Source organism: Pristis pectinata, chromosome 14 (assembly GCF_009764475.1).
Source record: "Pristis pectinata isolate sPriPec2 chromosome 14, sPriPec2.1.pri, whole genome shotgun sequence".
Lineage (NCBI taxonomy): Eukaryota > Metazoa > Chordata > Chondrichthyes > Rhinopristiformes > Pristidae > Pristis > Pristis pectinata.
In genome coordinates, this window is record NC_067418.1 from 40,860,466 (window position 1) to 40,885,030 (window position 24,565).

Below are 24,565 nucleotides of genomic sequence, written 5' to 3' on the forward strand. Positions count from 1 at the left end.
AACAAAAAGAAAGGGTCTGAGTACTGAGCCCTCAAGGGGGGAAAATGCCCACCACCTATTACTATTTGCTTCCTGCCACTGATGCAGCTTTGGAACCAATTTCTGTCTCTCAGCTGGATTTTAATTTTTTGATTAGTTTGCCTTATTGGACCTTGTCAAAAGCCTTATTTAAAAATCTGTATAATCTGCATCAAATGTAGTCTTCATCCACCCCTCATGTTATTTCCTCAAAAGAATTCAGTCAAAAATTCATTGTCCACTACCAAAGATCAATTCTTTAATTGCTGAGTTTTTCCTTTTTTTTTAAGCAGTTTCCACAGTTTTCTCTTGCATTTGACAGTCTGGGATGGATTACATCTGGACCTAGTGACTTATTCACTTCCATGGATGCTGAATGCCTTAATACTTCCTGTTATAAAATTTATCCCATTTAATTTTTCACGCTCTTCCCTATTAACTACAACATTGACATCTCGCCTCTCTTTTAATAAGGCGGCAACAGAGGCCTACTATTCAGCGATTTCAAAAAGAAAAGTTATTCTGAATGCAGTTTAGGAATCCTGTGCCTTCTGCACCTGTGCCTTCCACATCTGTTTACACAGACTGTATCCCAGTTAATTATCCTAGTGTTTTTGCCCAAATATTCAGTTCTATCTTCCTCAGGCAGTAGAGATGTATAATACTTCAGAAGGCTGTAGAGATCTATAATACCATCTATCTACTTCCTCAGAGATCTATAATACACTTCCAATAGCGTGGTTGCCACTTTCTTGTTCTTCAGTCCATATGGCCTTAATTCTGAGATTGTTTCTTAAACTATTATTGCATCCCCTTTTTTAAATCCCACTCTCTCTATCTAATCTGAGAACCCTGTACTTAGGAACATTAAGCTGTGTTTTCTGCCACTCTTCAAGCTATGTTTCACTAATGAATGAATGTTAATTTACCTCTGCCTTCAACTCATCTGCCTTATTCACTATGCTGCTTGCATTCAGGTGAATTCCTTTAAGCAGAATATGTTTAAGCACAGCCAGACTCCTCTTGTCTATTTTCCAAACTTGATTTGCTCTTCTTTCCATTTCTAGCTTTTCCTTCTGAATCTATGCTCAGCTTTCTATCCTCCTGTCAAGCCAGTTTAAGCACTCCTCTACAGCACCAGCAAACCCGTCAATGAAGATGCTGGTCCTGGCTCTATCGAGGTGCCTGTACAAGTTCCACCTTCTCAGATCCACTGCAAATTACAACTTCTGCAGTCTTTCCATTCCAGCAAATCTCTTCTCAGTCCTTTACAAGGCTCTCATTACTTTCCTAATGTATGGTGGCATTTTCCTGCTAAACTGCAGACCAACTAACTTCTCCTTGCTCTTATGTTGGTTAATATCATTCATTCACCTTGGGTACTAATATCTTCAAATTTGCCGTCATCACCCTTCTGCTCAACAGACTTTATTCTTTAGTACTCTATTATGGTCTTGAATCTCCTTTTACCTTTTAAGTCCTTGAAGCTGATCTTCCCATATTTGAATCCATCCAATAAAGTTTGCACCCAAGTTGTAATAGCAATAACTCTCATCATTGTGACAAAGGTAAACAATCCATTCTCATCAATTTTGACCTCTGCAATCTTTCACTCACCTACTTCACCTCCCAGTTAAACAGGGCCTCAATTTTTAAAATAATCATGATCCTTCACATCTCAATAACCTTCTCCAGCCTTCCAAGATATTTATGCCACTCCACTCCTGAGCATTCCGTGTTTAATCACTTCACCATTGATAGCTGGGCGTACGGCAGTAACTCCTAAGTTCTGGAATTTCCTGTCAAAGTTGACCTTTTTTACCTTTCTTCCCTCTCTCTCAACTTAAAATTTCCATCTCTAACTGAGCTTGTGGTCATCTCCCTCATGTCTTTTGATGTTGCTCAGTTTTGTTTGATAGCACTTGTGTGAAATGCAGTAGGCTGTTTTTACTACATTAACAGTGCCTTCCAAATGTACATTTTTTTGCCCAGGCACCGAATTGGGTACCATACTTGGATCAGAACTAATAACTCAAAAGCAAAATAATGAAGATGTTGAACATCAGAAATATAACAGAAAATGTTGGAGGTACTTGGTAGGGTCAGGCAGTATCTGAGTGAGTTGACATGGAGTTGTCCTATCAAGAGAGGCTAGGCAGTTTGGGTTTATACTCCTTTGAGTTCAGAAGAATGAGGGGTGGTAAAGATCCTTGGGGGGGTGGGGGGCTTGACGGGGTAGATTTTGAGATACTTCCACTAGTGAGGGAGTTGTGAACAGGGGGACATAAGCTGCAAAATAAGGGGCTAGTCATTTAAAACTGAGATGTGTAAAAACTTTTCCTCTCAGAGGGAAGTGAATCTCTGGAATTCTCTGCCCCTGAGGTTGGTGGACAACAGATCATTAGATGCGAAGATAGATAAATGTTTGAAAGATCAAGAAGTTGAGGGCTATGGGGAACTGAGACAAGAGGAGTTGAAGCTGGCATAGATCAGCCATGGTCATATTGAATGGTGGAACTTGAGGGGCCTGGTAGCCAACTCCTGCTCCTATTTTCCTGTGTTCTTGTGACCATTCAACAGTTGTTGTAATATTTGATTACATGGTATGCTTTGAAATTTTTCAAATCGGTTTCTGTAGAGGAGAGTTAGGGGTAGAAATGCTCCATTTAACGGTAATGTTTTAATAAACTGCACTCATGAATGTTAAACATTTTACGCTTGTTGATTTGAGGTTTTTCTGGTCCAAAGCTATCAGCAGGGTGTCCGTCAGATCTTTCATTTGGATTGCATTTGTGGGAAGTTGTATATGCAGGGATGTAGACAGTCAATAGGGTAATTAACCAGAAAACTGCAGTGGTGAGTTTTTATTAGGCTCAAAGAGAATACAGCAGGGTAGTTATATAAAACAAAGCAAACATGTGGTGAAGCATGATTGTTACCTTATATAGTTCCACAAAAGATCCATGCTGATTAATAAGTTGTTCTGTGTGTTCATAGTTTGTGAAATAAAGCAGCATACCGAGTTAATTCTGTCCTTTTGCCAGATAGTTTTTCAGTCTACCTTTGAAAAATTTGGAGAAGCATGGGAAATGAACAGTGTCCAGTTCTGATTGCAGATATTGTTGCATCCTTTGGTTAAGCAAAAGTATTGGTGGATATGGGCTTGTATGAATCTGTTTTAACATGTAAAGATCTTGAGGTCCACTCAAGCAAAGCAAAAAATACAGTGACATGGATTCTTTGGTGGTTCTGAATTGTGATATCTTAATTTGTGCTGCTTTTATTTTAGGTGAGGTCCAAATTGTGGCAATGCACATTCAAGCCCTGACTGAGGCTGGTGTCCATCCAAAGGATGTTGCTGTGATAGCACCATACAATTTACAGGTAAAGTTCCTGATCTTTTCCTGAAGTTCTGTACAGGCATAAATAACAGCTATTTGGCACTTAATTTCTAATATTGAAATATTATTAAGATAATCAAAATTTAAAAGTAAAGACTTTCAGATAAGGATAGTAAATCCAAGGTGTAGGTATGAATCTGTTGGCAAATATTGTCTTGTTTATTGACTGCTGAAATGTAATTGCACCGTTTGAAGATGCTGTGTGTGAGGATGATGAGGCTTTTTTGGCCACTGCACATCACCATCCCTGTAGATAAACAAGTTGCAGTCAGCTTTCTGGCCACAGTCCAATATTAATGCCTCACATGTTCCATCAAACATTGCAGATGTTGTTTGCAGTTGACATCCTCTCACTGCATCTGGCCCTGTCCTAAACTCTTGGGACAATTGTTTACAATTTTTCTATGCTGTTGTGTCAGAATCTACAATTGGCATCCTGGCAGGCGCAGTTGGTTAACCTGTGTGTTGGCTTGCCTTTTTATTTGTATGTATGCTTGGAGGGCTACCTTGGAAATATTCAATGTTAGTTGTGTATTGACATATTCAGTGGTGCCAAGTGGTGTAACCAAGCTTTATGTCATGTTGTTCTTTAGTTTACAATGAATAGTACAGTGGCACAGCTAGTAGAGCTGCTACCTCATGGCTCCAGTGACTGGGTTCAATCTTGACCTCCAGTACAGTCTCCGTGGAGGTCGCATATTCTTCCCATAAAAGTTCGGGGCTCTGGTTTCCGGCAGAAGGTGCAGTCTTCCTCCTTTGACTGCTTTCGTAACACCATGCGAGTTGGCATTTCTTACTCTCTGTAGTTTTGGGGAAAAAGGGACATTTAAGGACCTGATTGAGGTGTATAAGATGATGAGAGGTACTGATAGGGTAGATAGTCAGAGGCTTTTCCCCAGGGCTGAATTGGTGGCCACAAGAGGACATAGGTTTAAGGTGCTGGGGAGTAGGTATAGAGGAGATGTCACGGGTAAGTTTTTTACTCAGAGAGTGGTGAGTGCGTGGAATGGGCTGCCAGAAACGGTGGTGGAGGCTGATACAATAGGGTCTTTCAAGGGACTGTCAGATAGGTATATGGAGCTGAGTAAAATAGAGGGCTATGGGTAAGCCTAGTAATTTCTAGGGTAGGGACATGTTCGGCACAGCTTTGTGGGCCGAAGGGCCTGAATTGTGCTGTAATTGTTCTATGTCCTATGTTCTAAGAGCTAGTGCACCAACTTGCCCAAGGGAATTTTAAGGACATGGCTTTCCAGCATCTTCCCAGTTCTGTGTGTGTGAGGTGCTGCATAATTTCCACAACTTCCTGTAAGGAAACGAACCAATGCTCAGTCCAGGAGATTTTCTTGTCACCTCTGCTTGGTTGAGAATGTTGTAGCAGAGATATAACTTGAGAGTGGGATAGAGGGATAGAACTGAGGCAAACGAGAGTGAATCTTGGCGTGGGATATAGAAGCTGTAGTTTAATTTATTTTTGGTTTTTTTTGAAATATGAGATTTCTTGTTAAACAGGTACAACTCCTGAGAAAAGAACTGTCCAGCAAGTACCCAGAGCTGGAAATTAAGTCTGTAGATGGGTTTCAAGGAAGAGAAAAAGAGGCCGTTATTTTATCACTCGTGAGATCAAACAGAAGAGGTATGTACTGAGGCTCGTGTAATAAAGAGGTGTCTGTCACTCGTACAGTAAGTCAAGTAATTTTGGAATCTGTGACCTTTTAGCACATTAAAATGTTGTTTGACCATTTATTGTCATTGGAGTTGCTTTGTTTTTAGTCTTTTAAATGCTACACAAGTACCTGCCAATGCAGAATGGATTTTTTTAAAAATCTACAATTTATTGTCTTTTGTGACAGTGTGTCACAAGTGCTTTATAACTAATTACTCTTGTATTTATTCTTGCAAAGTATTAACTGTACATACCAATAAACATTGCCATTGTTTGAGAGCTGGAGAGAGAAATGGAAAGAGAGAATAGCACCCACACACCACTGTTGCTTGTGGCTTCCAGCCTCGCCATCTCAGTGCTGGGTGTCTGTCCTCTACCAAAGATGGTCAAGGACACGTGCTCAATTAGTGTCAGCATTTGCAGTAAGGCAAAATTTCCTCATGTTATTGAAACCCGTCCCCATTTGTGATCCACCTTCAGAAAGAAAGGGATTGTGTATCTCCTGTTGAAAGATTGCAAAGGTGAGCAAATTTCATAGTCTGGGAACTAAGATGTTTTGAGTGTTCAAGAGAGAAAGTATATTAAGAATAAGCCGCAAAAGATGCACTGTTGTGTCCTCCCGTGATTGGGGGAGATGCTTGTAGGAGGGAAAGAAGGCCTAGCAATTGCCCATAAAGTATAAGAGAGATTTGGAGAGGAATCTGAATCCTGGTGAGCTCATTGAATTGAAAGGCTTTGTTTGCTCAACCAAATGCACACCTCTCAGTTCTTTGCATGAATTCCATGTGGTTTTCTATCCACCCGACCAGTCTATCGATAACTTCCTGCACTCAATGGCTTTCATCCTATCAACCACATGGGTAATTTTTGCATCATATGCAAACTCCTTAATATGCTTGTATATTTGTCTAAGTATTGATATATGCCACAAGAGCCTGGTACTGAGGTTGTGTGACCTTGTCATGTCCTGCTATCAAATGTGCTTTGCACAGCAATGCTTCATGCTGCTGCTCCAAAAAAATGTCCCTTTATTTTGTTAAATCTTCCCTTAACAAATCCATGTTTACTGCCTTCCTAAATGACAATGCATGCTGGCCTTTGGAACTTATTCCAATAACGTGCCCATCACTGGGATTGGGCTGACTGACCTTTTAATTACTGTTAAACAATAATAATCATGCCAGCATCTAAACAAGGTGGAAGCTGATGGTCAAAGGCTCCACCAGTTTATCCATTGTTACTCCCGACAGTCTGATATTGTTCCATTTTGGTATTTATTTACTTCCAATGCTAAATGTTGTAGTATTTTCCCACATTATCTTTATCTCATCCAGTATTTCACATACGTCCCACTCATGTAAAAACAATATTGGCTTCATACACCGGTTACTCCTTTTTGTAATCTCATACTCTTTGTGTATTTATAAATCCTTCTGTAGTTTTTTTTTAAGCATTCTCTTTGTTTCTTTAGTTTCACCCTTTTGCCCTCTATAATTATTGCTTATTGTAGTATTTAGCTCTTGACATTTGACAATCTTTTTCCATTTTTGATGCATACAGGGCTGTACATCTGAGGTCTTGTCCTTTGTCTTTATTTGTGTGAATGTGTTTCCATTTTTGCCTGATATAGAAAACTAAATGGGTGGCTTGGCCACCTGATTTAACCATGAGAAAAAAAATAGCTCAGTTGCTTCTGTGTTTCAGCCTTGGTATAGGTAGATGCAAAAAGCAGAGTACTTGAAGACCTCATTTAGTTATTTAACTTGTTTTCTGCTATACCATCACAACTGTTGCACAGAAGTTATACCAAATCAAAATATTGGTGGTCATTGGATTGCTCAGGAAACACATTTGCAGTGTTGAGATGTGTAATGGTGAAATAAATTCCTCAAGACAATTCATAATCTTGCCATATTAGTAAATATTGATGCCAGTAGAAGATAAAGTTGCAAATCTTCTATAGATAATATGAATAGAAGCTGTGAAGTTGATTCCAGTCCTGTCAGAATAATGGCGAACATTTCAAAAACTGCCAATTAACTGTACAAGCAATGGAGTTTTCTTCCGTTCTTGATATACTCAGCAAGTCAGACAGTATATATGGAGAAAAAAATGCCAAGTTAATATTGCTGGTCAGTGACTCTTCACCACAACTGTTCTGATGAAGGGTCATTAACCTGAAACGTTTACCTTTCCAATGATACTGCCTGACCTGTTGAGAGTGTCCAGCATTTTTTTAAAAAATTTCCAGCTTCTGCCATTTTCCCCCACTATTATTTGATACAATGTCACATTCCCAAATGTGAGAACAGAATTGGAGTTGTTTCTGGTGCTTCCTGCAGTTGAGTAGTTCACTGTTGCTTATGGTCCAGATTCTCCCAATGTGTTCTGTTAGGCTGTGTCCCAGACAGGAGTTTGTGCTTTCCAATGAAGGAATTACAAGTGTACGAACAATGGCAGATAGGAAAATAAAATAAACTGCATATGTGAGAAACACTCAGCAGGTCAGGCAACACACGCGGGAAGAGAAACAGAGCCAATGCCCCATGTCCAAAGCTTTTTGTTTCTCCCTCTGACCTGCTCAGTGTTTCCGGTATTTCCTATTTTTGTGACACGTAGGCAAGCCCCATGCAACTATGATGTACTGTGTATCACAACACCCATACTGTTTGCCCTGTCTGAAAGCCATTTAATAACAGATGAAAATCTCAAAGGAGACACGAGAGACTTCAGATGCTGAAAATCTGGATCAATTGAGCAGGTCTGACCTGTTGAGTTCCTCCAGCATTTTTTGTGTGTTGCTCCAAAAATCACAAGGGAATTGGGCAGAAATGCCACTCCACTCCCTGACCCCTTTAGGGTCCATGCAGAACTTGCGTGAAGAAGATGGGGACATCATGTGTCATTGCACATGATATACCTGAAAGAGGTGGGATGTGAAAAATAATGTTGGAAGTCACACAGCCTGCTTTTACATGTTGTACTATTTCCAGCAAAATGTTCCCTATCTTATTACTAAAAGATCAACCAAATTTCTACAATGCTGAATGAATCTAATGCACCCTGAACATTCACTTCATTCACAATGAACTTATTTTTTGATGAGAAGCATAAATTTGAATGTATTGTTCTCATCCCCTGGCACAGGGTAATAAATCAGGATTATTCATTTTTCCAGAGATCAACTCTCGGTGCACAATATTGATCACTGCAGATCCACTGGAGAAACTGAATAGTAATCAGGCAAGACCCAGGGCTGCTAGTCATGGGAAAAATAGCTTGTGGGAAGAAATAAAAGCTTTTTAATATAGTTTGTATTGAAATTGTAAATTAACGTTTTGAAAATGCTTGACTTTGCAGTTTTGTTAAATGTATTTGTTGTAAATAATATACATTATGCGCTTAAAATAACCCAACATTTCTTAGAGATAGCAGTGATTTTGAATGAAGAATGTCAGATATCGTATCACAAAAATCTAGCCATCATTCAATGATCAAATATGATTTGTAGTACATTTTCTTTTTAATTGCTCATCTTCATTTTCTTGATACAGGTTGTAGGTTTTGGTAGGGTCTGTGGATTGAGTCATAACTGTTGAAATAAAAATCTCCTTTGGCAATGTGCTCTACGATGTTCTCCTAAATACTGCCTGACTCGGCAGCGTAATTGCATTTTGCTCTTTTTTCCAGGTGAAGTGGGCTTTCTGGCTGAAGACCGAAGAATAAACGTGGCAGTGACTCGTGCGCGCCGCCACTTGATGGTGGTTTGCGATGCACGTACGGTCAGCACTCATCCGTTTTTGAAATCCCTGGTTGACTACATAACAGAACACGGGGAAGTACGGACTGCCTTTGAGTACTGTGATGATATTGTGTCAGAGAACTATTCGCGTCCAGTCCTGCTGGCTGAGCAAAGGAGAGCAAAAAATTCTTCAGTGCAAAAAAATGGCAAGAGCTCAAATGGTGACAAAAGTACAATAGCTGCAAAAATACATAGAGACTCAGCAAACCATAGTAGTCAAAAAGCTGAAAGTAGAAGGAAGGATGCAGGTCAGGATAGTTGCGAAATACAGAAAGATAAGGTTATTTCAGAAACGATGGAGAAAAGTACCAAAACTATAAATGTAAAAGATAACTCTGAGAAGCTTAAGGAACAAATAATGCAATTTATAGAGGATAGTGCAGCAAATAAGTTTGAATTTCCTTCATCATTGAACTCTCATGACCGTTTGTTAGTGCACCAAATAGCAGAAGAGCTTGGCCTTGAACATTTTAGCATGGGTGAAAACAAAGACAGGTTTATTGTTGTGGCTAAATCGGGTTTCTTGGAAAGACAAAAGCGGCTCAACTGTCAGGTGGACCAAACGTGGTCGGATGTGCCTCTGCAGTCGAGTGATCTTGTCCCTCAAATTTCTGTGGAAAATGAAAAAGAGCAGATTCTTGATGAGAAAGAAGGACCACAGGAGCTTAGCTCTTGTGTTTCTCAGTCTAAGCTGGATTTAAAGACTCTATATATTGAAAGGATGCAGCGGGAACAAGCCAAGAGAGAGGAAAAAGCAAGGCAGAAGCAGAATTCTACCACTATGGCTTCTCTGAAATCAAAAAATAAAAAACATGGTATGTATTGCTTCTTAAAAATCAAGCTACTGATCTTGCTTTTAATATTTATGTTTTAATGACTGGCAGAGTATCAGAATCAGGTTTATTCTCACTGACATATGTCGCAAAACTTGTTGTTTTGTGGCAGCAGTACAGTGCAAGATATAAAGACAGAGTAGAGTTTATAGGGTAAAAGTCTTATCTCTGAGCACTAGGGTTGGATGTTTAGTTCTATTAAAAATCCCACTATATCTATATATGACTGCTTTGTTCTTGCCAAATTAAGTACTTCTCTGACAACTTGGTCCTGTTTTGAAATGCAGTTCTTAATTTTTTTTGTATTTATTTAACGATACCTTGTTAATCTCTAATTTAAACAGATTTAGCAAGAAGGTGAATGGATTTTTATTAATCATTGAGCTGGTTTATATGGGCTGGTACTTTGCAAACCTTTAGTCGACTCTCCTCAATGCCAATGTATAGAACAAATCACAACTCTTGCATAAGCCGGAACTTATCCAATGTAGAGAATATTTTTATAGAACTATTTTTTTAAAGTAATTTTATATGTGAAAGAAAATAGCACATCACACTAGTACTAAAGAACTTTCATTTGCAAAAGTAACAGCTTGACAGTGTGATATAATTAAAAATGAATCTTTTTATTCTATTAATCAATGTTTGCTTTAGTTAACTGGTTCATGTTTTGGCTGCAGTTAAGTTTGAGCAGTATATTAATCTTATTGCAAAATACCTGCAATAATATTTTTACTACCAAACTATCTGGGATGTGAAAATTTGCACTATAGCATTGAAACTTTGCATTGTGGCTACAACAATTTGGATATTGGATTTTTAACCATTTTACCGTAGATCCAACAAAAAGGAATTCTCCATCTATAACTGCTTGTTTCACAGGGAAAACCAAAGGAGGTCTGGCATGTGACGTTGAAGAGGACTTTGATGCACTCATTGCAGCATCAATAAAAGCAGATAGTATTTGTGCATATTTAAAATGCAATGGAAGTATTCTCACCTTTGGCCAACATTGCATCCACTGTAACAAGCGCTATTGTCTCAGCCATCACATCCCAGAGGTAAGGGCTTTGTTCACAAAAAGCAAATGCTGACTAAAATTTCATGTTTGGAATTAATTTATTAGTCAAGTAGTTAAATGGACTGGATAGATCTACATTATACCAAAATTACACCTCCTCTTATTCCTACTCATTTCATTACTTCAAAATTTAATATTTGGGAACATTGGCATCAACCTCAGGGTGGCATTTATCATTCAGTCCAAGTTATCCCTGAGAAAGTGGTGATGATATGTAAGAACATAATAAACAGTTATAGAAGTCGGCAATGAGCTTTCTCTGCCATGGCTGATTTGATATTGGCCTTGGTTCCATGTTCTTGCCTGTTTCCCATTGCCCTTGATTCCCTTATACACCAAAAGTCTATCTATCTTGGCCTTGAGTTCTTCAGCTGCCACAGTTCTGAAGATTCATGACCCACTGAGAGAAGAAATTCCTTGTCAAGTTTGTCTTAAATTGGTGATTCCTTATTCTGAAACTATGCCTCCTAATGTCAGAATCCCTCAAAATGGAAGACCTCTTCTCACCCTCTACCTTGCCTTACCTTACCTCCTTGGAAACTTCCATGTTTTAATAAGATCATCTCTCTTTCACCTAAACACCAATGATTCTAGCAGGTTGTTGCTAGCCTCTCCTCCCATGACAGTTCCTTCATCCCAGGAATAAATCCAGCAAATCTTCTCTGAATTGCTTCCTATGCAAGTAAATCCCTCCTTAAAACCTGTGGTGAAGACACCCTCCCAATGTTTCAGGCAGTGTGGTCCCAGGATTTTGATCCAGTGGCTAACAAGTAGTGATGTATGCCCCATTTGGAATGGGGGTTTCATTGGTGGAATTCCTATGCACTTGCTGCCCTCTTCCTTCTTGGTGATGGAGCTTGTGGTTTGAAGAAGATGTAACAAAATTTTATACTGCATTTTGTGGATAGTACCCAATGCACCAACAGCATTCAGGTGATAGGGAATTAAAGTTTAAGATAGTGGATGTGTTTGGATCTCTTTATCACCTTCCCTTCCAAAAATGTACAAGACTTGTAAAATTCAAGTTTGGACTAGAGTCACAGATAGAGTCAAATAGTATCGAAACAGGCCCTTCAGCCCAACTGGTCCATGCCGACCAAGATGCCCCATCCAAGCTAGTCCCATTTGCCAGCAATAGGTCTGTAACCTTCTAAACCTTTTCTACCCATGTACCTGTCCAGCTGTCTTTTAAAAGCTGTTATGGTACCTGCCACAACCACCTCCTCTGGCAGCTCATTCCATGTATATGCGTGTAATAAAAAGGTTGCCTCACGAGTTCCTGTAAAATCTCTCCCCTCTCACCTTAAACCTACGCCATCTAGTTCTTGATTCCTCAACCCTGGGACAAAAGCCAAGTGCATTCACTCTATCTATGCCCCCTCATGATTTTATACACCTCTAAAAGATCACCTCTTGGCCCCTACACTCCAAGGAATAAAATCCTAGCCTGTGTCACCTTACCCTATAACTCAGTTCCTCAAGTCCTAACAACATCCTTGTAAATCTTTTCTGCACTCTTTCCACTGCAATGTTGTTAATGTCACCACCTACTCTGGTACCCTTGCAGTCGGGCGAAGTGCAGCCTTTGTTGATATTTTTTTTCTCCCTGCGGATGCTGCCTTGTCAGCGTTTTTTGAATTAGAATCAGGTTTATTATCACTGTCTTGTATGGTGTGAACTTTGTTGTTTTGTGGCAGCAGTACAGTGCAAAGACATAAAACTTCTATCATTTACAAAACAAATAATGCAAAAGAGTTCATGTATATTTTGTATTCCCAGTGTTTTATTTTTGAGAAATTTACATGATCATTTTGAACTTGATTTTCTCACTAATTCTCATGCAAGATTCTGTAGGGTCCTATGGCTTCCATCTTTTTTTTCCCCCATTCTTGATGATGCAGCCGCTTCTCTCCTCATTATCATGAACGATGCAAGATTCTCCCATCTTTGTTGCCCTTCTAGGTTCACGGGTGTAGTGGGCATGCCAAAGCACATGCCCGAAAACTCATCAGCAGAGAAGGTATTCTGTACGCAGGCAGCGGCACTAAAGACAAAACATTAGATCCTGTGAAGAAGGCTCAACTACAGAGAAAGCTGGGAAAGAAGATTGATCAGTTAGCTAGCCAGCGAAGTGCCAAAAAGGAAAGTAAAAAATGAAAATGCTGTACCATAATTTATTTAAGAACCTAAATATTGTATATTTATTTCAAGAGTTTTCTTGCATTGTAAACATAACTCCTAGAAAACAGTAATAAATATTTTTGAATATAAATGGAAATGGCACTAAAATAATTATGAAAAATGACTTTGATGGCTTTGCTGTGGATGTTACAGATTGTGTAGTAATAGACATTGTTGAGGCATAATTTCTCATCCTTTTACTGCCAGCAGCAGTTGAAAAGGCCATGAGAGCAATGAAAAGATCTAGGACTACAAATAATATTCCTGGCACAAATTTCATTGTGATGGGATTGCTGGAATAGCAATCATTTGTAGCATTCAGTTGGTCATTATTGATCATTTGACCTTGTTTGAAAACATCTGTAATGTAATGGAAACTAATAAAGTCAGAACTACTGATTTCCAAATGTCTTGCTGATCAGTAAAAGTATCGTAATTATTTGTCAATATCTATCTATAGAACTATCTTTTTCTTTCCCAATAAAGAAAGAGATCCACTGATTTCCTGCTGTGCTGTTCTAAATGTGCAAGCTGTTATTTGACCTCCAAACTTGCAAGCTTCCGCAGTTGCCTGAAGAGATAACATTGACTGTGAGGAGAACTTGAACAGTGGTCTTAAAGGGACAGGCCTAGTTGGTACCCAAGTACAAATATTTCAAATACCAGATGATCATCGAGAAACGGCACTGGAGAAATGCAAGTATATAGTTACTCACTAGTGTCCTATAATTGATACGGTGCAATAGTAAGCATGTTAACTATTTACAATGTTGTCAAAATGTGGCTGTGTGATTGCATTTTTACATGTTTTGGGGGGGGGGGGAGCAAAATTGTCTGCAATTTCCCTTTTTAGCAAGAATATCCCAGTTCAGTGAAACAAATGCAAATATGTAAAGTTTACTTAAAATGGTTCATTTTTGCTAACCAGTGTTCCAATGAAATGTATGGATTTTGAAACAAAGGCACGGATGTTGCAGTTGAAATGATGAATAAATATCCAGTTGCATGGTCCTTACACCATTAGAATGATAGCTACTTCTGAAGTATGAATATGTGCAATGAAATCTGTTAAGTTACTGCCCGTGATTTCCTCATCCCCCACAGGTATTGCAGCTTTCTGCATAAATTTCAGAAATCTAATTTCATTTGTGAATTGTAATTCCCTCATATTTCAAATGTTCAAAATAAAATTGATTTTTTTATTTGTTAAATTGATATCTTAGCTATCTTAGTTAGATTTATTTTTGTATGCTGTAAACTTTTTTTTTAAATTAGCTCAAATTGCCCTTTCACTGCACTGGTTTGCTGTCGGTGAGAGCTCAGTCAGATTGGTTGTCAAGCCAACTTACAGACATCTGCCTGACAGCAACTCATATCAGTAAAGGGAAGTCTAGAGGCTGCTTTCCATTGTGGTTAGTGGTGAGCCCAGATTTTGCAGTCAGGATTCGAGCATCTTGCTCCATGAGCAAAATGTTGGCTTGTCTATTATTCCAGACATTAAATAATGAAAATAAATGCAGAGCAAATTATTCCTGATGGTGACCCAATGTCAATATAGCTTAGTGCCCAGTATTTTACAGATGTAAAAGGTATCCTTAGCCGTTTTCTAAAGTATACATTAAGTTAACTTAATCAGTAGAGCAAATCAAAGCCTGGTATCAACCAATGTAAAATTATTCGGCAAGACTTCCAGTGATATTGTGCTTTAGTTCCTTGCTCTTCCTTTGTGGGTAGTTTATTGAAAGGAGAAATGGCAAAGATTAGATAATAGATGACATGCAGTATACCTTGTCCCTGTATTCTTGGTTTGATTACCAATATCCTGGCTGATGCAGATAAGCTTTAATGGAACCTTTGCATATGACTTGCAAGACACTTCAATTTACGTAATGCGGTTGTTGAATTTTTCCACACCGTGAAAATGATTGCATAATTTCACAGTTAAGTGCATTGTTATTGATGTACATCTGATAGCACTATGGTCTCTCTCCCTTGTGCCATATAAGGGACAGATTACAGCTTGGTCTAACAATCCATATATTTTATTGCTCCCTGCGAAATTTATACAATCTGGAACTCAACCTGATTAGAAATTGAGCACCTTAAAGAATTAATGGATGCAACATTTAAGAGAAAGGGATAAATCATGCATTAGAAGAGCCATGGCTTTCCATGTGTCACATCATTATCATGTGGGAAATTTCTCGACACAAGGAAAATAACGAGGGCCTGTCGACAATTCAGTAACCCGCTGTTCTGAATAGTCGAATTTACATCAAGAGCTTAGGGGCAGAATGACTGTGCCAGTGAATTTCCATATTTTCTGATGCATTTTTATTTTTTAGATTAAAGCAATTCAAAAGATTCAAGAAACATCCTTATCTCTAATACCTTTTTATTTTTTGGTTAAACACTAATTTGCACATGTAGGTCAATCTTCTGCCTTTTGATGAGCTCAGCAGCTACTGTGTTACCTTTTTCTCTACTTTTTGTCATCTAGCTAATAACGAGAGCTCTGAAACATGGCAAAGTGTCTACCCTATTCAGGGAAAGAAAATTGACAGTTATATTTTTACACGTATTTTGCATTGCACTGGTGAAGGGGAAGAAGTCATTTTAATATTAATGCATGAAGAATTCTTTTATAATGATAAAGGAATTTTGTTTCTATCCTATAGGCTTAAGACATATGTATTAAATGAAGCCTTTAAGTGATATAAAAATTAAACAGGCCCAGAAAAGTAGTTCTCAAGTTTCTAGAATTTAAAGCTTCATCAGAATGGTGCAGAAGAACCCCAGAATCGTAGGGCCTTGAACGCATTCATTATATTGGAGGTGTGTTGGGGAAAATAAAGTTGTGTGCTCAGGATCGGTGGATGTGGAAATTTCTAGCAGCCTTTTGGAAGAGGAGATTTGAGTACAGTGCAACTTGGCTGAGGTTTCCCTGCATTTAGAACAATAGTTTCAAAAAGATGTTGAGAGCAAAACTCTTTTTCAAACTTCACCCCTCTGCTCCAAAATGAGCTCAAATTAGAAACACGTGAGTCCTTAAGAAATTGACACTGTTCAGAAAAGTTTATATTAATGAATTCACTGGGTATATGGAGACAGTAAAGATGAGAATGATTCCATTAATCCTTAGCCTGAAGCAGAGAGAGATATACATCTCCAATTTCACTTTGGTCCATTTCCTCCATGTTCTCAATACAATTTCGATCAAAGACTTTGGGGCCTCACAGTTCCTGGTTGGATGACTTGTGTTTTATGTTAGCTTCTCTTATAAGAATGTTGGGATGTACAAGTAGCAAGAGCTCATTTAGCAGAACCAAACTGGGGACTCTGCAGGTTGTGTAAGAGAAAGATTGTGCAGCAAGATTTCAGAACAATGTTTTGCATGCCAACAATTTTAAAGATAACTTGCCACATGAATTTATATCCTACAGCACCAAGCTTGGCAATGGTTCAAAAAGTTTCACAGCAGTCTAAGTGCATTGAATGGGATTGGACTGTAGTCAGTGTGAAAAATGCTGAGGAACCTATTTGTGATGTGCATAATTTGTTCATCAGCCAAAGTTATTTTACCATGACTGCTTCCAGTATTGACTGGTCTGTGTAACTGATGTGAATTACATGCAAACACAAATTCATCATCTTGATATCCCTGGAGATTACTCTGTAAACCCTGAAACAATGAGAGATTGCAAAATAATCTTTTTAAATTTCAATTTATTTTGCAACAGATATAACACCATGTTTTATAATGAACATATGCATTTCTAAAACAAAACAATGGGCTTCAATAGCTCTGTTGCAGATTTAATGTATTGTTTACTCCAGTCTGATAGCTATTACTCTGCAGTCAAACAATTTCACTGAACTTTTTTTTAAGGGAAGATGTGCCTTTTGTTCTCCATGACAAAAATTACACACGAGTTGTTCGGCACGTTTCCATGATGAAACGTAAGAAAGGCTCTTTGAAAGGTGGTTTCCTGGTGCCCTTTCTCTTGCTTTGTCAACTGTTAAAGTGCTGGAGTATTTACATTCAGAAAGCTTTGTACCTTCTGTCAAGAAAGTGGAAGGTAATAGCTGCTTTTAAGAGAAATAATTTGTGGACTCTGCAAAGGTTGGTACCATAATAAAGGACAATGAAATTATATGAACTTGTGCCCATGAAATTACCTTCCCCTTTCTACTTAATTCAGTTGAAAATTCTCTTTCCAGTTAGAAACTTCTAAGGGCAATCCCTTACCTGATTGGAGTGGGTGACCTCAGCTTGTCATGAAATAACTACTTTCTAACCAATTACTTATCACCCAGTCAACATTGATGACCTGATATTATTCTTTCTCCTTAACTACCTTACTTTCCATCGTACTTAGCTGCGCATGAATCGCTGCTGCAATTCATTAGGAGTGAATCAGGAGCTGAGAGATCAAGGAGCAGCGGGTCCCTCACAGGTACGGTCTAAAACCCTTTTAAAAAGTTTGTGTTTTCGCGGGCTGCTCACTTAAGAGTGAATCAGGAGCTGAGAGACCAAGGTGCAGCGGGTCCCTCACAGGTCCTGACTAATTTAGAAGGGCCAATAAAAAGGAGGTCGTATCAAGCAGAGCAGCCATTTTAGAGCGGTCTTTGTCGGAGTGGACAGAGTCAGAGAGTGGCTTTGGCACAACAGGCTTCAGCATCAAGAGGCGAGGCCATCTGCAACAACACTGGTGAGTAGCTGGTAAGTAAAGGTAAGGTTTACTCTTATTGTTATAACTTTTAAGTAGACTACAGCTACTTGGAGATGTACTATGGAGATGTAGTCGTTGTTCAGAGATCTCTTACAGGATGTTAGGGATAAATTTGTCCTAGTGAGGCAGAGAAAGTATGGCAGGGTGAAGGAACCATGGTTGATAAGAGAGGTGGAACATCTAGTTAGGAGGAAGAAGGCAGCATACATAAGGTTTAGGCAGCAAGGATCAGATAGGTCTCTTGAGGAATATAGGGTAGCAAGGAAGGAACTTAATGGGCTGAGGACAGCAAGAAGGGGACATGAAAAGGCCTTGGCGGGTAGGGTTAAGGAAAACCCCAAGGCATTTTTCACATGTGAAGAGCAGAAGGATGTCGGGAGTAAAGGTAGGACCAATTAGGGATAAAGGCGGGAAGATGTGGCTGGAAGCTGTGGAAGTGGGTGAGGTCCTCAATGAATACTCCTCTCAGTATTCACCAAGAAGAGGGGCCTTGATGATGCTGAGGACAGTGTTGCTAAGGTTAATGTTCTAGAGCATGTTGATATCAATGAGAGAGGACGTGTTAGAAAATATTAGGGCAGATAAGTCCCCAGGGCCAGACGGAATATTCCCCAGGCTGCTCCGCGAAACAAGGGAGGAGATTGCTGAGCCTTTGGCTAGGATCTTTGAGTCTTCGTTGTCCATGAGAATGGTACCAGAGGATTGGAGGGTGGCAAATGTTGTCCCCTTATTCAAAAAAGGTAGTAGGGATAGTCCAGGGAATTACAGACCAGTGAGCCTTATGTCTGTGGTGGGCAAGCTGTTGGAAAGGATTCTTTGAGGTAGGATCTATGGGCATTTAGAGATCATGGTCTTATTAGGGACAGCCAGCATGGCTTTGTGAAGGGCAGATCATGTCTCACAAGCCTAATAGTATTCTTTGAGGAGGTGACCAGGAAGATTGATGAGGGTAGTGCAGTAGATGTGGTCTACATGGATTTTAGTAAGGCATTTGACAAGGTTCCACATTGGTAGGCTTCTTCAGAAGGTCAGAGGGCATGGGATCCAGGGAAGCTTGGCCATGTGGATTCAGAATTGGCTTGCCTGTAAAAAGTAGAGGGTTGTGGTGGAGGGAGTGCATTCAGATTGGAGGGCTGTGACTAGTGGTGTCCCACAAGCATCGGTTCTGGGACCTCTGCTTTTCATGATTTTTATTAATGACTTGGATGAGGGGGTAGAAGGGTGGGTTGGCAAGTTTGCAGACAACACAAAGGGTTGGTGGTGTTGTGGATAGTGTAGAGGATTGTCGAAGATTGCAGAGGGACATTGATAGGATGCAGAGTTGGGCTGAGAAGTGGTAGATGGAGTTTAATCTGGAGAAGTGTGAGGTGGTACACTTTGGAAGGACAAACTCCAAGGCAGAGTACAAAGTTAATGGCAGGATTCTTGGTAGTGTGGAGGAGCAGAGGGATCTGGGGGTCCATATCCACAGATCCCTGAAAGTTGCCTCACAGGTGGATAAGGTAGTTAAGAAAGCTTATGGGGTGTTAGCTTTCATAAGTTGAGGGATCGAGTTTAAGAGCCATGAGGTAATGATGCAGCTCTATAAAACTCTGGTTAGACCACACTTAGAGTACTGTGTCCAGTTCTGGTCGCCTCATTATAGGAAGGATGTGGAAGCATTGGAAAGGGTGCAGAGGAGATTTACCAGGATGCTGCCTGGTTTAGAGAGTATGCATTATGAGGAGAGACTAAGGGAGCTAGGGCTTTACTCTTTGGAGAGGAGGAGGATGAGAGGAGACATGATAGAGGTGTACAAAATATTAAGAGGAATAGATAGAGTAGACAGCCAGCGCCTCCTTCCCGGGGCACTAATGCTCAATACAAGAGGACATGGCTTTAAAGTAATGGGTGGGAAGTTCAAGGGAGATATCAAAGGAAGGTTTTTTTACCCAGAGAATGGTTGGGGCATGGAATGTGCTGCCTGAGGCGGTGGTGCAGGCAGGTACATTGGTCAAATTCAAAAGATTACTAGATAGGCATATGGAGGAATTTAAAATAGAGGGATATGTGGGAGGAAGGGGTTAGATAGTCTTAGGCAAGGTTTAAGGGTTGGTGCAACATTGTGGGCTGAAGGGCCTGTATTGTGCTGTACTGTTCTATGTTCTAATTCTTACGTTGTAACAATGGTGACACTCCAAAAGTATGTCAAAAACAAAGCACTGCAGATGCTCAGAATCTGAAATAAAACAATTTGATGGAGATTACCTTGAAGGACAGACAGCATTTGTGGGGAGAAGAACAGAGTTAATATTGGTGAAACATTAGCATTGTTTCTCTTCCCACAGTTGTAACTGACCTGCTTGAACATCCACAACATTTTATGTTTTATTTCAAAAGTGCCTCAGTGTCCTAAGGTTGTGATAGGCACCATATAGATGAAAGTCCTTTTTTTCCCTGTTTTAGGAGCAAGGATTTCTCCAGTCATGTCCTAGATTTCCAAAGAGAGATTGATCTGGATATTGCTGCAAACCAGGAGAAAAATGAAATGAGTATTAAAAAAACTTCATCTTTCATTTCCCCATTACACTTGTTTTCTAATTGTGCAAATACTGGGGACAGAAGAAAGAGATTGGTTGCTTGTGGTAGTTGGACATGTTGCTGGGCAGGTATTGCTGCAGTCTCACAATTCCAGTGACCCAGGTTCAATCCAGGCCTCCAATGATGTCTGTGTAGAGTTTGCATGTATTGGTTTCCCCTGGGTGCTCAGCTTTCTCCCACATCTCAAAGGTGTCCTGGTAGGTTAATTTTAATTGGCCACTGTAAATTACTCCTAGTGTAGAATGGTGGTAGGAGACACAAGGTGGAGTTGGTGACCATGTCAGGGAGTACAAGCCAAAGGAAAATTTCTCTGAGAGCCAGCATAAATAGTGGGTTGAATGGCCTCCTCCTACGTTGTAAGAAACGGAACATAATTCATTGCGGTGCTCATTTTAGAAGATGGCCTTTTATTTGGAGGAAATGCTTGCAACTTACACAGATTTATCTGCAAGTTTTTTTTTGTATCTCACGCAACGTAAAATATTCTAATTTGCAAACTGTAAGTGAGGGGAAAGCTTTTTATGGCTGTGCCTTCAGGGCTGGCTACAGCACTCAAATATCATTCAGGCAAGTGCCAAAGTGCACACATTTGAATTTCAAACACTGGAAAGCCAGGGTGCTCATCAATCTTGTACCATTCCAAGGTCCTGCCTGTGCTGTTATTTCTATTTCAGTCTCTGTGTGCTAAACCCATGCTGCATAAATCCCACATTTTCAGCAGGAAATTTGATTTTGTTAGTCATAGCAATTTTTGGTGAGATTAAATTAAAACCTTGATCTGAGCTGTAGATGTTTGATGAGTCATTAAGATTAAGGTTGGCAATGTAGTTGGTCTCCCGACAAGCAAACCTATCCCAAGTGCGATTCATGACGTACAATTAAACATTCAATAATCCCAACATGTTTTTTTATATACATTCTAAGAATTGCAATTTCATTAACACGTATTCTTAAACAGTATGTTTAAAGGAGAATCTAGTATTCTAAAGATCTTTATGTAATTTTGATACTGAACATATACGCAAGCAAATAAGCAACAGTAGAAAATAAGACTTCTCACCTAAATGTGTTAGTAATACTATTTAGAACTAAAAATGAATGAGTGAGTTGAAATAATTTAAAACATTGTATTAAGATTAAGACCTTGTCAAAGACCAGTTGTGAGAAATCAACTGCAGCATAGACACCGACCATTGTTGGGTATGTATCAGTGAGTCAGGAGCGAGAGTGAAAGGCAATGCAAGAGGCACAAAGGGGACTTAAAGAGCTCTTTTACTTAGATCATTCATAACCAGAATCAAAAACCTGGGCACCAGGGGAGAAAGTGCACAAATAGGTTCAGATGTAGCAGGATGGCTATAGAACATAGAACAGTACAGCACAAGGAACAGGCCCTTCAGCCCACGACGTCTGTGCTGAACATGATGCCAAATTAAACTAATCCCTTCTGCCTGCACATGATCCATATGTCTCTATTCCCTGCATATTCACGTGCCTATCTCAAAGCCTCTTAAACGCCACAATCGTATCTGCTTCCACCACTACCACTGGCAGCCCATTCCTAGCACCCTATCACTCTCTGTGTAAAAAAAAACTTTGCCTTGCATATCTCCTTTAAACTTTCCCACACTCACCTTAAAGCTATCCCCTCTAGTATTTGATATTTCTACCCTGGGGAAAAAGCTTTTGATTGTTTGCCCTATGTATACTTCTCATAATTTTATAAACTTCTATCAGCTCTCCCCTCAGCCTCTGACACTCCAGAGAAACCAATCCAAGTTTGTCCAACCTCTCCTAAAACCATCTAATCTAGGCAGCATCCTGGTAAACCTCTTTTGCATTGTTTCCAAAGCCTCCACATCCTTCCTCCAATGGGGCAACCAGAACTGCACACAATACTCCAAGTGCAACCTAACCAAAGTTTTATACAGCTGCAACATCACTCTTGTACTCAGTGCCCCGACCGATGAAGGCAAACATGCCATATGCCTTCTTTACTACTCTATCTACTGGTGTCACCACTTTCAAGGAGCTGTGGACTCAGATTTCATAAAGATCATTGAAAGGAAACATTACGTCTGTTTCTCTCTCCACAGATGCTGCCATGCCTGCTGAGTATTTCCAATATTAGCTGTTTTTATTCCACAAAGACCTTTGCAGACAGTCACCGATCCGCACTGCAGTAATATTTATCCCATGGCCATTATAACCTACCGTGGTGAAGCTCATAGAATCACAAAACCATTCAGGTCACTATAAATACACCAGCTCTTTTAAGTTCTATATATTTAAACCCACTTTCTTTCCCTTCTTGGGAATAGATGGTTTGTAGCCTATTTGGGTATTCACTCACTCTATACAGTCTTGCTGTGAACAGTAGGAGCACCAGAGCAGTGGAAGCAATGATTTTGCCATCTTAATGCTTCTCCTGGTGGCGGATGATCATTAATATTCCTGTACATTAACAGGCCCAGAACAAATGTAACCACGAAAGCTTTTCTGTTCATCTACATCAAAATGATGTACAGGCTACACAGGAAAATAATATACATGAATAGTTTAATTCTGAAGCAATAAAACCACAGCTCAAAGGAGAAGGAAAAGGCCTTTAAGGTATGGGCTGTGTTGAATGATCACGGTTGATAAAATCCCTGTAAATTTTGGGAAGGAACAATTATCACAAAGCAGATTTGAGATTTTTAAAAGCAGAAAAATTGCGGCTGCCGTAAATCTGAAAGACACAGCAACCTCTGTGGAGAGAAATACATTTAATATTTGAGGTTGATGAACCTTTCTCATTAAGGCATATTTTATTAAATATTAAAACATGAAGCGATGGCACTGGTCAGTGAGAGAGTGTTCTGCACTATAGAAGGTTGGCAACACTTATAACATTGTACTCACCAGGGATCTGCATGAGAGATAGCAGCAGGCCACGGAAGACCAAGGTTGGCTTGCTCTGCACCATCATTCTGTTCCTTTTGCTCAGATGACAGTTCTTCTGAGTTCTGGAACTGCTCACAAAGCACTTCAGTGTGTTAAGAAGCACAAAACTGATAATGTTTAATTGATTTGGGGTCTGCTCATGCCTTTCTTTCTGCACAACAAAATGATAACAGATAATGCTGTGATTTTGTGTTCAAATTAGTGGTATGTGCATGTTTGATGTGTGTTTCTGTTGTATTTACTTAATCTAATGCATCTGCTGTTACAGGAATATTTGCATAAGAGCCCCTGTCCAAAGAAATTACAACAGGCCATTTTGGTTTAACTAGACAATGCTGGATTTTACTGTCTATGTGAACAAATAATTCCAGTTACAGTTGCCCACACTTTTTCTATGTCTTCATTATTGGTATTCTTCATGAACGTTGACAATACTCTTCACCACTACTATTGGATCCGATAGCTAAACATCACATAGCTGAACTCTTTGAAACCTTCACTGTTGGAGAACAGCCATTGCTGCCCATCCTTAGTTGCCCTAGAGGTTGGTCTGTTGGGAGCAGGCATGGATTTGGCAGCCCAAATGGCGGCCTCCTGTACTGTAACAAGAGAACATAAGATGAGAATTCTTCCAAGTGCTGTGGGGTAGCAAGTTCCAGGATTTAGACCTAGCAGCAATAATAGCTGGTGATATATTTCCATGTCAGGATAAACTGAATCCACAACACTTACATGTAATGAGATTGGAGTACAAAGGAGGAAAATATTGTTTTTTTCCCCTCATTTCACAACAAATGATAATTATTCAATTAATAAAGTGAAGACTGTAGAATGTAAGGAGTGATCCCACATGGAATGCACCTCCTTTTAGGAGTGAGATGCTGAAAACCTCATTTAAAGAGAGGCAGAGGACACGAAGGTGGAATGTATGATTTCCTTAGAGTCATAGAGCATGGAGTAATACAGCACAGATACAGGCCCTTCAGCCCAACCAGTCCATGCCGATCACGGCATCCACCCAGCTAGTCTCAATTTCCTCCATTCGGCCCATATCCCTCTGAGCCCCGCCCCTCCATGCACCTATCCAAGTGCTTCTTAAATGAACTATTGTACCTGCTTCAACCACTTCCTCCGGCAGCTCGTTCCATGTACTCACTACCCTCTGTGCAAAAAAAATTGTTCCTCACATCCCTTTTAAATCTTTCCCCTCTCACCCTAAATCTATGCCCACTAGTTTTGGACTCCCCTACCCCGGAGAAAAGACTGCTATCATCTACCTTATTTATGCCCCTCATGACTTTATAAACCTCTATAAGATCACCCCTCA

General features: G+C 39.7%; 1 protein-coding gene across 2 annotated transcripts in view; it reads left to right on the plus strand.

The window, feature by feature from the left end:
• Positions 1–13,744, plus strand: part of ighmbp2 (immunoglobulin mu DNA binding protein 2) — a 39,092-nt gene extending 25,348 nt beyond the window's left edge. The window contains exons 12-16 of one of the 2 annotated variants that reach the window (XM_052029018.1): positions 3,308–3,402; positions 4,929–5,052; positions 8,773–9,699; positions 10,600–10,778; positions 12,761–13,743. In XM_052029018.1, coding sequence (XP_051884978.1) covers positions 3,308–3,402; positions 4,929–5,052; positions 8,773–9,699; positions 10,600–10,778; positions 12,761–12,955 — 1,520 coding nt within the window. In that variant the 3' untranslated portion in view covers positions 12,956–13,743. Of the gene's footprint in view, positions 1–3,307; positions 3,403–4,928; positions 5,053–8,772; positions 9,700–10,599; positions 10,779–12,760 lie in introns of both variants that reach the window. The other variant, XM_052029019.1, reaches the window with a different exon arrangement.
• The last annotated feature ends 10,821 nt before the right edge of the window (positions 13,745–24,565 follow it).